The 13,684-nt window shown below is 44.1% G+C and overlaps 1 protein-coding gene across 5 annotated transcripts in view; it reads left to right on the top strand.

Moving 5' to 3' along the window:
- Nucleotides 1-13,684, top strand: part of ABCA1 (ATP binding cassette subfamily A member 1) — a 95,040-nt gene that overhangs the window by 68,221 nt on the left and 13,135 nt on the right. For 4 of the 5 annotated variants that reach the window (XM_030466699.1, XM_030466700.1, XM_030466701.1 and 1 more), the window contains 18 exons: nt 509-714; nt 806-982; nt 1,593-1,815; nt 2,147-2,368; nt 2,997-3,201; nt 3,737-3,850; nt 4,333-4,504; nt 5,036-5,167; nt 5,716-5,855; nt 6,886-7,023; nt 7,571-7,791; nt 8,248-8,320; nt 8,822-9,024; nt 10,020-10,068; nt 10,829-10,942; nt 11,575-11,726; nt 12,154-12,278; nt 12,666-12,764. In XM_030466699.1, coding sequence (XP_030322559.1) covers nt 509-714; nt 806-982; nt 1,593-1,815; nt 2,147-2,368; nt 2,997-3,201; nt 3,737-3,850; nt 4,333-4,504; nt 5,036-5,167; nt 5,716-5,855; nt 6,886-7,023; nt 7,571-7,791; nt 8,248-8,320; nt 8,822-9,024; nt 10,020-10,068; nt 10,829-10,942; nt 11,575-11,726; nt 12,154-12,278; nt 12,666-12,764 — 2,765 coding nt within the window. The remainder of the gene's footprint in view (nt 1-508; nt 715-805; nt 983-1,592; nt 1,816-2,146; nt 2,369-2,996; nt 3,202-3,736; nt 3,851-4,332; nt 4,505-5,035; nt 5,168-5,715; nt 5,856-6,885; nt 7,024-7,570; nt 7,792-8,247; nt 8,321-8,821; nt 9,025-10,019; nt 10,069-10,828; nt 10,943-11,574; nt 11,727-12,153; nt 12,279-12,665; nt 12,765-13,684) is intronic. The other variant, XM_030466703.1, reaches the window with a different exon arrangement.

Raw genomic sequence — 13,684 nt, 5'->3', positions numbered from 1 at the left:
TGCTTTAAGCTGAGAAGGACACAGAATACTGAAGTTTGTTCTGCTTGGCAGATGTTATCTTGGCAGATGGATGCAAACAGAAGCAGACTTTGGCCTCTCAGGGGCATGGTCCAAAGCCTTCTGATCTCTCCTCTTTAGAGGCTCTGAATCAGACTTAGTGTATTTGTAACAGAGAAAGAAAGACTATGGAACTTTATGCTTGAGTAGGATCCTATAGCTAGCATTACAATGCTATCTTATTTCTTGTCTAGAAAATATCTTTGCTGGGGTATTTCCCATGATACATGTTTAACTGGCAGGTGGCCATCAAGCAGGAAAAAAGTTAAATCTTCAGCAACTTGATGGTCTACTGTGAGCTGTTGCAAAGTAGTCCAGTACTACAGTCTTTTCTTAGGCATGGGATTATGATTTGCTGAGTTTTCTTTTTTCTTTCCTCCCAAATGTAAACAAAGTACATTCTGGTTTGTTAACTTATTCTACAAGTACTTCTATATCTGTCCCTGTGTAGTGTGTCAACTTGGACAAACTGGAGCCTGCAGCCACAGAAGTCCAACTCATAAACAAGTCGTTAGAACTTCTGGATGAAAGGAGGTTCTGGGCTGGCATAGTCTTCACTGAAATAGCTCCTAACAGCATAGAACTCCCTCAACATGTGAAATACAAGTTACGCATGGACATTGATAATGTAGAAAGGACCAACAAGATCAAGGATGGGTGAGTTGTGACATGCTGCCTTGTAAACAATTTCTGCTGGGGGATGCAGTGATGATGATTTCTAACAGAAGATCTTGTTCTCTTGTTGCAGGTACTGGGATCCCGGTCCCCGTGCTGATCCCTTTGAGGACATGCGCTATGTCTGGGGAGGCTTTGCCTACCTGCAGGATGTGGTGGAACAGGCCATCATCAGGGTGCAGACAGGCACAGAGAAGAAGACAGGAGTTTATGTGCAGCAGATGCCTTATCCCTGTTATGTGGATGATATGTATGTATTCAAGCTGCTTTGAAAGCTCTCGGGAGGACTGTGGCTTGGGAGGCATGGCTTCTTGTCATTCTTCAGATTGGTTTATGTCCCTACTATTAGTAGGGAATCAGTTTCCTTAGTGTTCCTAATCCATGGAATGAGAGCACAGCACCTGCATGAAGAATTCATAATGAGTGATGACTTGCAGAGTCCTTCTCGGGAGGACTGTCTGTACAGCCTTTTACAAGAAGTGCTTTCCTGAGGCAGAATATCCCTAAACCTGATACAGGCAAAAATAGCACTGGGAAAAAAAAGCAGAGACCTAGGCATGAGAGAATGGAAAGAGGAGAGGACACTTGAGACCAAGGCACAGGATGGTCAGGTCTCTGCATCCACACTCCCTCTGAGCAGCAGTTGCAGCTTCACTTCCCACTCTAGGTTTGTGATTTGCTGTAGACCTATAAACCTTACCTCATGGTGAGACACTGATGTGGTGTCATGCTTTTCCATATGGGTTGCTTTGTGCAGTGAAGCCTTAGCCTTCACCATGCTCTGCTAGCCCTGGAGTGGTACCTGAAGTTGCGCAGATGTGTCTCACTGTTCTCCTGACTCCTCTCCTTTCTTGTGTCAGATTTCTACGTGTCATGAGCCGCTCCATGCCTCTGTTCATGACTCTAGCCTGGATCTACTCAGTGGCTGTCATAATTAAGGGCGTTGTGTATGAGAAGGAAGCCCGACTAAAGGAGACAATGAGGATAATGGGACTTGACAATGGCATCCTTTGGCTAAGCTGGTTCATTAGCAGCCTTGTTCCTCTTCTGATGAGTGCAGGCCTGCTGGTGCTGATCCTTAAGGTGAGTTGACTGGAGAATCTGCAAAGTGGCAGCAGAATCTTGAGCCTTGAGCTGCTGAGCAGTGGTCTGCACTGGCACACTGGGAAGGCGTGAGTGAGTGTGGGTTGGCAAGCAACATTTTGGGAACAATGTTTTGGAACAAAAGCAGGCTGAGAGGCTGAAAACACTGGGAGGGGCTCTTGAAAATGTCCCTGCAATACTACTCCTCTTCTGGGAAGACAGTTGTGCAAATTGTTTCAAGCCCAGCCTCCCCTGAGCAACAGCTCTGCAGACCTATTTATAGTATATCCACTTTGGAGATCTCTTTCAAAGCCTATTGTTTTCCTTTCAGATGGGGAATCTGCTGCCTTATAGCGATCCTAGTGTGGTGTTTGTTTTCCTCTCCATCTTCGGTGTTGTGACCATCCTCCAGTGCTTCCTTATCAGCACTGTGTTCTCCAGGGCCAACCTGGCAGCTGCCTGTGGAGGCATTGTCTATTTCACACTGTACCTTCCTTATGTCCTGTGTGTTGCCTGGCAGGACTACATCAGCTTCTCACTCAAGATCTTTGCGGTGAGTCTCAAGGGAAACTGTGCTGGGTGCTGGACCTCCACCAGTATGGCACTCAGTCACTCTCTGGCTAGCCAACAATAACAAGGGATAGGTGGAAATGGGAGGATAATTTTCTAGTATAAGAGGCTATCAGGGCTGGGGTTGGTGAAGAGGTTGACTGAAGTAGTCAGTAGCTTCAGTAGTAGTTGCTAGTAGATGCTGGGGGAAGATTTTGTTGGCTTTGGTACTAGAAATAATGCAGCCAGACTAAGCTGCCTTAATCTCTGCATGCTCTGGTGCTGCACCACCAGATGTGCAGGCTAAAGGAACTATCTGCCTTTCTTCTGTAGAGCATTTTTTACTGATCTGGAGAGGATGCTTTTTGTCACCTCTTCCCTCACATACAAGTCCAGAGAGCATGGGAAAGAAAATAGAGAAATTCTGAGTGGTAGTCCATCGGAGACTTTGGGTGTTGCATGCTTGTTAAAACCAAGACTGAGTCTACTGTCCCCTATCTGCAAACCTGGTTGTACTTCTCGGACCTTTGATTTTTCTATAAGGCTTGTGGTCCATGTCTCACTTGTGCTAGAGCTGAGCTGCCCAAGTAGTTGTTAAAAACTGAATGGAAATTCATGCCTCCCTTTTGCAGAGCCTGCTGTCTCCGGTAGCCTTTGGCTTTGGCTGTGAGTACTTTGCACTATTTGAGGAGCAAGGAATTGGTGTTCAGTGGGACAACTTCTTCGAGAGCCCTTTGGAAGAAGATGGCTTTAGCATTACCACATCTGCCATCATGATGTTATTTGACACCTTCCTGTATGGGGTCATGACCTGGTACATTGAGTCTGTCTTCCCAGGTGAGGTCTGCTTCTGACAGAAAATCATGTTTTCACACTTTAAAATGTTTTTTTGCACCTTGGCACCTTTTGCCACAGTGCAAATTGGGACCATTTTTAACCAGAGCTGCAGAAGGGCCATGGACAAAAACCACAGAGCAGCGTCATAGTATTGTTGTTGCTGCTAGCAGCAGCAGCTGTTGCCCTGCTGTGGCAATGGCTGAGCTAGTCCCAGAAGCTTTGCTGCTCTTCTGCTGTGGCATACTCTGAACTGCTAGGTCCACAGAACCTGCTGCCAGGCGGGAGTTGAGAGTGTCAGCACCACATGTGGCTTCTTAGCACCTTCCAGCACAGGGCTTTTAACCCTAAGGTGAAGTTTGGGAAAAGAGATGTATCTTATACCCAAAGTCTGGCAGCATCTTCATCATGAAAGATCTCTTTGTCCTTCCTAACTTAGTGGCTTACTGGAGGTTGTTGTAGTTCCCTTCTTGTCCTGAAAGCTAATATGAGGAAAGAAAGAGAGGCAACCAGTCTCATGTAGTGCTTTTCTCTTTAGGCCAGTATGGAATTCCCAGGCCATGGTACTTTCCTTTCACAAAATCCTATTGGTTTGGTGAGGAGCCACAGGACAGGCAGCACCCTCATCCTGACCAGAAAGTGTCTTCGGAAGGTAAGTGCTGGGCACAGGGCCTTTCTGCAGGGAAGAATTAGCGTTTGCCTTTATGAAAGGAGAGTCCAGAGACAGCAGGACTGGCATGGCTAAGGTGAAATTAGTCATTCCTTTGTTATCGCAGTTTGGGTATGCTCATCAGGGTGGTGTATCCAGTTAAACTTAAAGTACTTCACTCACTTGAGTGTAGGTGGGTATTTCAGCCTTATAGAGTTGAGAATTCCCACAATTTTTGCAAACCTTGGTGGCACTGAAGATGTCTGCCTGATTGTTCCAGATGAGCCCAACAGGGAGAAAACAGCTAAAGAATAACTTCTGTGCGAAGTTCCTGTCCCTGAGGAAGAAATAGGGTCAATTTTTGGTATAGTTTTTTCTCCTTGGACCATTACAGACTTGGGGGAATGTTACATTTCTTAAAAGTCCCACACAATTGCTGTTAAAGTCTATCTTATCTCCCTCTGCTATGCTCTGTTTTCTCCCAGTCTGCAAAGAGGAAGAGCCTATGCATCTGAGTCTTGGTGTTTCCATCCAGAACTTGGTCAAGGTTTACCGTGATGGGAAGAAAGTTGCTGTAGATGGTCTCACACTGAACTTTTATGAAGGACAAATCACATCCTTTCTGGGACATAATGGAGCAGGGAAAACCACTACCATGTAAGAACAAAACAGTGCTTTAAAACAGTGGGAGTAGTGACTCTGAATACTGCTCTTCCTATCAATATGGTAGAGGTAGTGGTATATCTGAAATGTGCAAGCTGGCACAGACTCTGCTGATTTATCCTAGTTGGGCAGGTGCCTCAGAAGATGCACAGATACAGAGGACTGAAAATGAAGGTAGTTCAGATTGACACTGTGCTGAAGGAAGTGAATGGTAGGAGTTTTATTAATACCATTTATGATCCTAACTTAGCAAGTGTAAGGAAGTGAGTTGAGACTGAAAGGACAAGAAGCTTTTAGAAGAAAAAAATATTTCCTCCAAGCAGAGTCATGTGGATCAGCTTTGATCACTATTAAAACCCTTGAAGGTGATTTTTTTTTTATCCATTAGTGAGATGCTTCTCAGACTACTTTTCTGGTGTGAGAGTTCCCCAGCGCTTCTACCCACTCCTCCTTTATCCATCCTGGTATGTACTGCAACCATTTTCTAGTGGTAGAACTTGTTTATCTGTTGTGTTTATCCTTCAGGTCCATCTTGACTGGCTTGTTCCCTCCAACCTCGGGTACAGCCTTCATCCTGGGCAAAGATATCCGCTCTGAACTCAGTACCATCAGGCAGAACCTGGGTGTCTGCCCACAACACAATGTGCTGTTTGACTTGTGAGTAGCATCTGTGAAATGCAGGACTTGCGTAATCCAACAGACTTTTGGGTTATTTAGGAGACAGTAGTGTGCTTTCAGCTGGAACAGTTCTCATCTTTATCTGTGTGCATGCTGTGAGACAGCAAGGTGGCATGAGATTGGTAGGAGAAGGATTGGTACATTGGAACATGCTGTTCAGTAGCACATGCATGTATGCTTGTGAATTATCAGTAAGAGCTTATACTTCCTTCCATCTTTTGCCTCTTTTTAAAGAAATCTACTTCGTTAAGACTAACTAGGCCAGATGTTTCCCCAGTACCTAGTGATCTGGGATGTGTGGAGTACCCTGTCAAGCACACATAATGAAGAATTATTTACATTGGTGCTGAATAGCCACTCTCTGAAGTGAGGCTCAAGCTGAACACATCTAGTCTGTAGCTCCTTCCTGAAACTTCAGCCTTAAAAGTTGTTTTCCTGAGCAAGAAAACATGCTGCAATGCTAATGCAAGGGATGGATCCCAGTACTGTGGTATCAGCTATGCCCTGAGACTGCTCCTGTTCCCTAGGCTGACTGTGGAGGAGCATATCTGGTTCTATGCTCGGCTCAAAGGGCTGCCAGAAAAGAAAGTGAAAGAGGAGATGGAGCAGATGGCAATGGATGTTGGTTTGCCTCACAAACTGAAAGCTCGGACAAGTAAACTCTCCGGTAGGTGTTCAGCTGTTTTTGCATTTCTCACCTTTTTTTTTTTTTGCTTCCTTATCCCCAGAAAATCTCTCTTGTGTTTCACAGGGGCTGCATCATGGATCCTGGTTGGATCCTCCAATTAAATATAGACTACCATGCAATTAAGCACTTCAGGAAATCAGCTACTTATTAAGTTACCTAATCTGTATATCATAGTAAATTTAACATCTTCCACTATCTTATGCTATCTAATGGCCATAATAAGTCAATCACTTTCTCTGACTATTTTGTACTGACAAAATGCAGCTAAAAGTGATAGGTGTTCTCTAAATGTTTACTAATATGTTTGGGTTTTATGGGTTTGAGTGAGAGAGGCTCAGACCATAATTTCCAGGTCCCTTGCTGTTTGTGAACTGTATGTCAGCACTTATGCTGACTTTTGCTTCTTCAGTTGGTGTCCTGGCGTGTCCTTTGCTGTTAGTCAGGAACAGCAGGATTCCTGTATTAATCTATACAAGATAGTTGAGGGCCTAAGACTCCTTTATTTCTGACTCAGCTGTCATCACAGACCTTGTATTTGACCCTGGGAAGGGAGAGCAGGTGACAGTAGGTTGCTTTTAGTATTGAACAGTGTAACATAATTCCTCACTGCTGCCTCTGCCACACTTCCGCAACAGGGGTATCTGTTGAGGACCTATTTCTGCAGCTGAAGTCTGCTCTGTAGACCTGTGCTCCAGATCCTCAAATACAGTTAGGTGACTTGCTGCTATTGATGTTGAGATAGTGTGATCCACTTACGGAAGAGTTTATGAGGTGTGATTTCCTGCAATAAAAGGAAAGTGGGACTCCTCTGAGAAGACTATCCAGATGAATTATGGCTTGTCCTGAAGGTGATGGGATCCTGAGAACCTAAAATGGTAGTAGTGCTTAGTCTTCTCATTATGCAGTTCTGTTTTCTTTTGGCGAGTTTGTTATCCACGGTGATGCAGCCGTTCCTGTTTCCCTCATCTCTGCCTCAGCCTAAACAGCTCTTTGTTATTTTGCCTGTCAGGTGGCATGCAGAGGAAGCTGTCAGTTGCCTTAGCCTTTGTTGGTGGCTCCAAGGTTGTCATTCTGGATGAGCCTACAGCTGGGGTGGATCCTTATTCTCGCAGAGGGATATGGGAATTGCTCCTAAAGTATCGGCAAGGTATGTGGTCTCTTTCTCTACTGCTAATGAAAATATCATAGAAGGAAAAGAAAATCAAATCTGATTCATGGCAGCTGCCAAAATAGTCGTGTCTTTGCAAATCTGTTGTTGACTGCACTGATGAAGGAACAAAGAACATGCAAGACAAGGGTAGCCTGATCTCCCACCTGTCATCCTTTCTCATTGAATGTCAGAGTTCATAAGCAAGGTTCCTCCCTGGGTTGTGAGTGCAGTTAAAGTCAGAAATTCACCCTTGGCATACATCAGTTTCCTGTTCTGCTCTGTACAGCCAACCTTGTTGGCATGAAATTAACCTGCCTTTGCTGAGCATGACAAGGGCCCTTGAGACTCCTCATGAGAATGGGGAGTATAAACCCATGACAGTAGTGTGTATCCTTTCTGTACCACTAGCCTTGTTCAAACAAGCCTGGACTTATGGCATAAACATCCCATCAATGCTGTGGCAAGATCCAGAAAACTGTGGCTTTGGCTTGTGAACATGAGGATGGTTGACTTACCAGCAGTGTCTTCGCTTGCTTTCTTCCAGGCCGTACTATCATTCTCTCCACACACCACATGGATGAAGCAGACATTCTGGGGGACCGGATTGCCATCATTTCTCATGGCAAGCTCTGCTGTGTTGGCTCTTCTCTTTTCCTGAAGAACCAGCTGGGAACAGGCTATTATTTGACCCTGGTCAAGAAGGATGTGGATTCCTCTCTTAGCTCCTGCCGAAACAGCAGCAGCACAGTGTCCTATCTGAAAAAGGTACAGCTGACCCTTACATTCATTCTTCCTTCACAAAATCCTAGGCTTGTGGGAAGCAGCATGTAGGATTTTACATGGTAGAATGTCTCAAAGAGAAATCTCTTACACTTTAAAAGATATGTTACTTGCTTGTGTACAAGGCCAGATTGGTCCTGGCTAAACTGTTGCATGAGTTATATATCTCCATTACAGTTTCTTTCAATGCTGGTGCTCCAAAACTGATTGGAGAGATTCAGAATAGATTAAATGCACCCTTTTGTGACACATCAGTAACTGTAACCTCTGACTCATATTTCAGGCCTTTGTAGTGATATGACACCATTATCTTCTGACTCCTCTGTGGAGTATCCAGTGTGTTGCAGGATCTAGTTAGAGTTGCCTAGAATATAGCATCTTGGTGAGTCCCTTTGTGGTTAAACAACAGGAAACAATGGCTGTATTCTCTTTTGTGACCAGGATGACAGTGTCTCCCAGAGCAGCTCTGATGCTGGCCTTGGCAGTGACCATGAAAGTGACACGCTGACAATAGGTGAGATTCAGTCCCAGTATTGATGGTGCACTATCTCTGACCTTGGACAACTTAACCTTGTGCCCATTTGTAGGTACTGTCTTGGGACAATTATTAAAATCACAGAGATATGATATTTTAAAATCTGTTGGTTTTTCATTAGCGAACCATTTTGAATTCAAACTGTTCTGAAATGTAATAACCAAAGATTATTTAGTTGCTAAATCTGTTAGCAATATGTAATGTTTGCTGATGAACTGTACATCAGTGACTTGCAGATCTTCGAGTAGCACATAAAAGCTTTCCCACATTTTGCACACAAAAAGAATAGACAGGCTTGGGTCCAGCCTTTCATCCAGGCTTGTGATAAATGTAGAAAGAAACCTAATTTTCCATGGAAATTACCTGCTCATGTCCCATTTTCCTTCCTTTCCTTCTATAATTGTTTTTAAGACTGTATGGCTCTTTCCACATAATGAAATGTATCAAAGTGAACACTGTCTTTCCTTGTGGTTCTTCTAGATGTCTCTGCAATTTCTAATCTCATTACAAAGCATGTTCCTGAGGCCAGGCTGGTGGAGGACATTGGCCATGAATTAACCTATGTCTTGCCATACAAGGCTGCTAAAGAAGGAGCTTTTGTGGAGCTGTTCCATGAAATTGATGACCGTCTTTCTGATCTTGGCATTTCCAGCTATGGGATCTCTGAAACCACCCTGGAGGAGGTGAATGATCTGCAGATTCTTGTTTGACTTTAAGCAGTCCAAATGGATTATGGCAGCGATAGGAGCGAGGCAGAGTCTTGTCTCTTCCTATAAATATTTACCAGGAGCGGGCAGCTTTGCTTTCCTCTCCAAAATGGAGTGTCTTCTGACCTGTTTTAGGTGCATGCTTAAAAAACTGAAATGTAGTACAGGCAAGCACAGACAGGTCTTTTGTGCTTGGTTTCACTTCAGAAAAATATTCTGTGAAGGTTGGCCCACAATTTGGCTTCTAAATATCTTTGAGGTATTTTTATGAACGCTTTTGCTGCACTTAACTGAACGCATATATTTCAGTACTAGAAACTGTACTTTACAGAAACCGCTTAGGTGTATGCCATTGTCAGGAACATTGTTAGGGTCTGTCCAGCTGAACATGTTTCCCTTTCTTTTATCACAGAAGAATATTGCACTTCGTACCTTGTTTCTGTGAATTTTTTTTTTTAATAATAGAAGAGAAATTGAAGCCATTGTGGTGTCACTTACTTAGGGTGCCCTCTGTGTCCTGCCACAGATGTGATGGCCTTGGCTACCATCTGCAATTTGAGAAAGTTGGGGTTTTTTTTCCTCTGGTTTTGGAGAGTCCATGGGACAAGCTCCACAAAGGTGCCTATTCAGGCTTGAGCCAGGAGTGTGAGCACTGTCAGACTAGGAGGAAGATGGGATTCCTCCGGTTTAGTAGCTAGGTCATTTATCTGAAACAAAGGAAAGAGCTTGTGTTTGAGATGCACTGAGAACTGACACCAGAATGGGGGAATGGCTGGTTGTTGATTACAGGGTGGCTCCTAGAAGCTGGAAAGAAGCCACAAAGTCCATGTCCCCATCATGCAGGAAATATTGTAACCTCTGTTCTTGTGCTGCAACTTTCAGACTTGTTCTCTCTCATGCCATCTCCTGAAGCAGTTCCCACTGTATCACTCCCCTTCTAATGTTCATGGACACTTGTTTTTGCTTTTCAGATATTTCTGAAAGTGGCTGATGATAGTGGTGTGGATGCAGAAACCTCAGGTGGGTGTAGTTGTCTCCTACAGTGTTAAATGAGAATTCAGGTGGAGGTACCCTTTCGTCTGGTATCTGTGCTGTTCACACATAAGACTGACCAAGCCTGGGTATTTCAAGAGTAAAATCTCAGCACAGGGAATAGTTTCCACAGGAATAAAGGCTCTAGTATATGCCTAAATGAGAAATATTCCTGGTCTCACCAGCTTTGGGCAGGTGTTTATTTTTTATAGTTTATTATTTATGTTTATTTTTTATAGTTGGAGAGTTTCTAGTCTTTCAACTGTGTATTGTGAATTATTTGACTGACATTAATGTCTGCTCTGAGGAACAGGAGAAACTCTTGACAAGGTTAGGCCACAGCAGGGACCAAATTACTTTTTCTGACAGCAGTTCTCTGCACTAAGTGCTTGTACCAGTATTTTCTGATAAACCTAGTGCTGGCAAACTGCACTTCGCATCACAAGCACATTAAATGAGAATTTTCTTACAGTAATAACAGCCTGCAGTTTTTATGGGTAAATGAAAAAAAAAGTGTCCAGTACACTGAAAGAAGCTTCTAGGACAGCACACAAAAAGTGCTGCATAAAAAATGTGTCCCTTGTAGTGTGACAGTCTTGTTTTTAGTATAAACTGAACTGGAGTGACTGCAGATCAGCTCCTCAGTTTGCAAAAGATGTAAAATGAAAGTTACACTGTTCCATGTTTTCTGGGGCTAGCTGGAGATGAACTGAAGCAGTTCAACTCATCGTAAGTGAATTATTTTCAGATGGAACATTGCCAGCCAGAAGGAATAGGCGTGTATTTGGAGACCGGCAAAGCTGCCTTCGTCCATTTACAGAAGATGATGCACTTGATCCTAATGATTCGGACATAGATCCAGGTATAACTGGGGCTCTTTTCTTCTTGTGGACACTCTTTCTTACTATAAATACTGCAGATCATAAGGCCGAGACTACCAGAGGAATGGTGATTCTTCTTCAGGCCTTCCAGTACATGAAGGGGCTATAGGAAAGCTAGGGAGAGAAATGTGTGTAGTGACAGGACAAGGGATAATGTCTTTAAACCAGAAGGGGTAGATTTAGGTTAGACATTAGGAAGAAATTCTTCACTGTGAGGGCAATGAGACACTGGCACAAGTGGCCCCACTGACAACTGGCACAAGGAACCTGTAGATGCCTCATCCCTGGAAGTGCCCAGCTGGATGGAACTTTGTGCAACCTGGTCTATAGAAGGGTTGGAACTCGGTGATCTCTAAAGTCCCTTCCAACCCAAAGCATTCTATATTTCTATGAATAGTGGGCACTATTGATATGATACAGCAGTATCCACAGCTAGCTCAGTCCTCCCATTGATGTTCAGAGAGATACAGAAAATGCATTCATGGGAATATCTGTTATTTTCTTTTTCACCACTCTCTTCTCATGAGCTGCTTCAGCTGCTTCTGCCTCCAGCACAGCAATACCCAGAAGAACATCTGTGAGCTTATAAATGAGGGTCTTTTCTTCTTGCTAGCAGAATCCAGAGAGACAGACCTTCTCAGTGGCATGGATGGGAAAGGGTCCTACCAGATGAAGGGCTGGAAGCTCACCCAGCAGCAGTTCATGGCTCTGCTGTGGAAGAGGCTACTTATTGCCAAGAGAAGCCGGAAAGGCTTCTTTGCTCAGGTGAGAACACCCAAGATGGGCAGGGTTCCTGAGTACGGACAGCTCTGAACCATGTATTATATTCAGAGTTGAAGCAGAGCAAAAAACCTCAAGGGAATATAGGTAACCAAGACTGGTCTTAACTGCACATCTGAACAAAAGGGGGCCTGTGCAAGTGAGAAGAATTACATGATAACTAAGTGGTACAATTCAGATGCTGCCTTGAGAGCAGCATTTGGAGGCTTAATCACCTACATCCCAAGTGAGTGCCCTCACTTAATGCCACAATGGGTATTCTGTTGATTTGTAGCAGTGTCTTATTTTACATGGCAAAGATCTACCTGGGAAACTTTGAAAAAGTTTTGATCCATTTAGTCACATATAGTTTCATATGCCTCTGGGAATATTCACTTTAAAAAGGGCTTACTCTTCACCCTTGCAATTTCAGATTGTGCTGCCAGCTGTCTTTGTGTGTATTGCTCTCATGTTCAGCCTGATTGTTCCTCCCTTTGGGAAGTATCCCAGCCTGGAATTACAGCCCTGGATGTATGATGAGCAGTATACTTTTATTAGGTATGTTTCCTGTGGCCTAGAAATAGTGCTAAATCCTATAGTTCTGTTGTTCTTTGCAAATGTGAGTTACTGAGTTCCTTTTGAGGTTGTTTAAATGTGTTTGGTTCAGAAGAACAATTTAATAGAGCTTTGTAGACATTTAACTGCCAACTCTAATTGCTGGCAAAGCCGTACTGATTTCTGAATGGCTCTATGACTCTAGTAATGCTGTGCACAAAGGCCAGGAGTGTGTATGTGCTGCTAGGCCATGCATTTTTCAAAGGGAAATCTCCACCCATATCCTTTTCCTCAGTGATTTCACTGTGCTTGCAGCCTTCCTCCCCTGCTCCTTTTACTGTGTGCCTGTTATCCCACTGACCTGATAGTGTCTCTCTGCTGCACTTATAGCAATGATGCCCCAGAAGATGAGGGCACTCAGAGTCTTTTGGATGCTCTTCTCAATAAGCCTGGTTTTGGGACACGCTGCATGCAGGGACACTCCATCCCGTAAGTAGATTCTCTGGTCCTGGGAAAAAAAGCCTAGCCCCAGCCTCTGATCCACAACTAGTAGATTTAGGGAATGATAGTTATGAATGGCCAGAGCAGGATTTAAAGTGAAAGAGTTGCAATAGCATTCAGTTCTTCTGCTCAGGACTTCTAAGACAGTTGCTAGCCCTCATCTGTGTATCCAAACTGCTGTTCAGTCCTCAACATGGAAAAGGACCTAGTCATGCTGGTACATGTTGCTGGTGTTTCCTAGCTCTGAAATTGATTTGCTGCATGGCCTTGGGCAAATCACTGACAATCTGGACTGTGAGCGCAGGAGATGTATACAGAGTCTCAGATGGTGTGTCTCTAGCTTGAAAGAATTGCAGCTCGTGTTTTCTGGATGATGGAAAGGGGTGGAGTGGGCTCTATATTCTGGCCACTGGTGGAAAAGAAGTTGTATCCTGCAAAATGTCTGGGTTACTCTTCCCAGGGACATGGGCAATAGGCTGCCCCTGATGCTGGCTTGGGGAAGAGCAGTGTTCTAGTGCCCCAAAAGCAGAAATACCATCTAGGAAATGACTGCTGTGATCTTAGAATAACAGAATATCTCAGGCTGGAAGAGGCTCACATAGGATCAGTGAGTCCCAGCTCCCTACCCCTCGCAGAACTACTTAAAACTAGACCATATGACTGAGAGCATTGTCCAGATACTCCTTGAACTCTGGATGCTTTGTGTGCGGGGACTGACTGAAATAAAGTTCTTGCATGCTGCAGAGCAAGTAATGAGAGGAGTGTCCAGCTACTCAGACAACCTCAGTCTCTTTGTTACTGAGATCTGTTAAAAGCTGCAGAGCCTGGTCTGTTGAGAGCAAGTCATGAGAGGAGTGCCCAGCTACTCAGTCAACCTCAGTCTCTTTGGCACTGAGATCTATTAAAAG

This window comes from Calypte anna, chromosome Z (assembly GCF_003957555.1).
Source record: "Calypte anna isolate BGI_N300 chromosome Z, bCalAnn1_v1.p, whole genome shotgun sequence".
NCBI classification, from domain to species: domain Eukaryota; kingdom Metazoa; phylum Chordata; class Aves; order Apodiformes; family Trochilidae; genus Calypte; species Calypte anna.
Note: the sequence above shows the minus strand (reverse complement) of the source record. Positions and strands in the feature narration are given on the sequence as shown.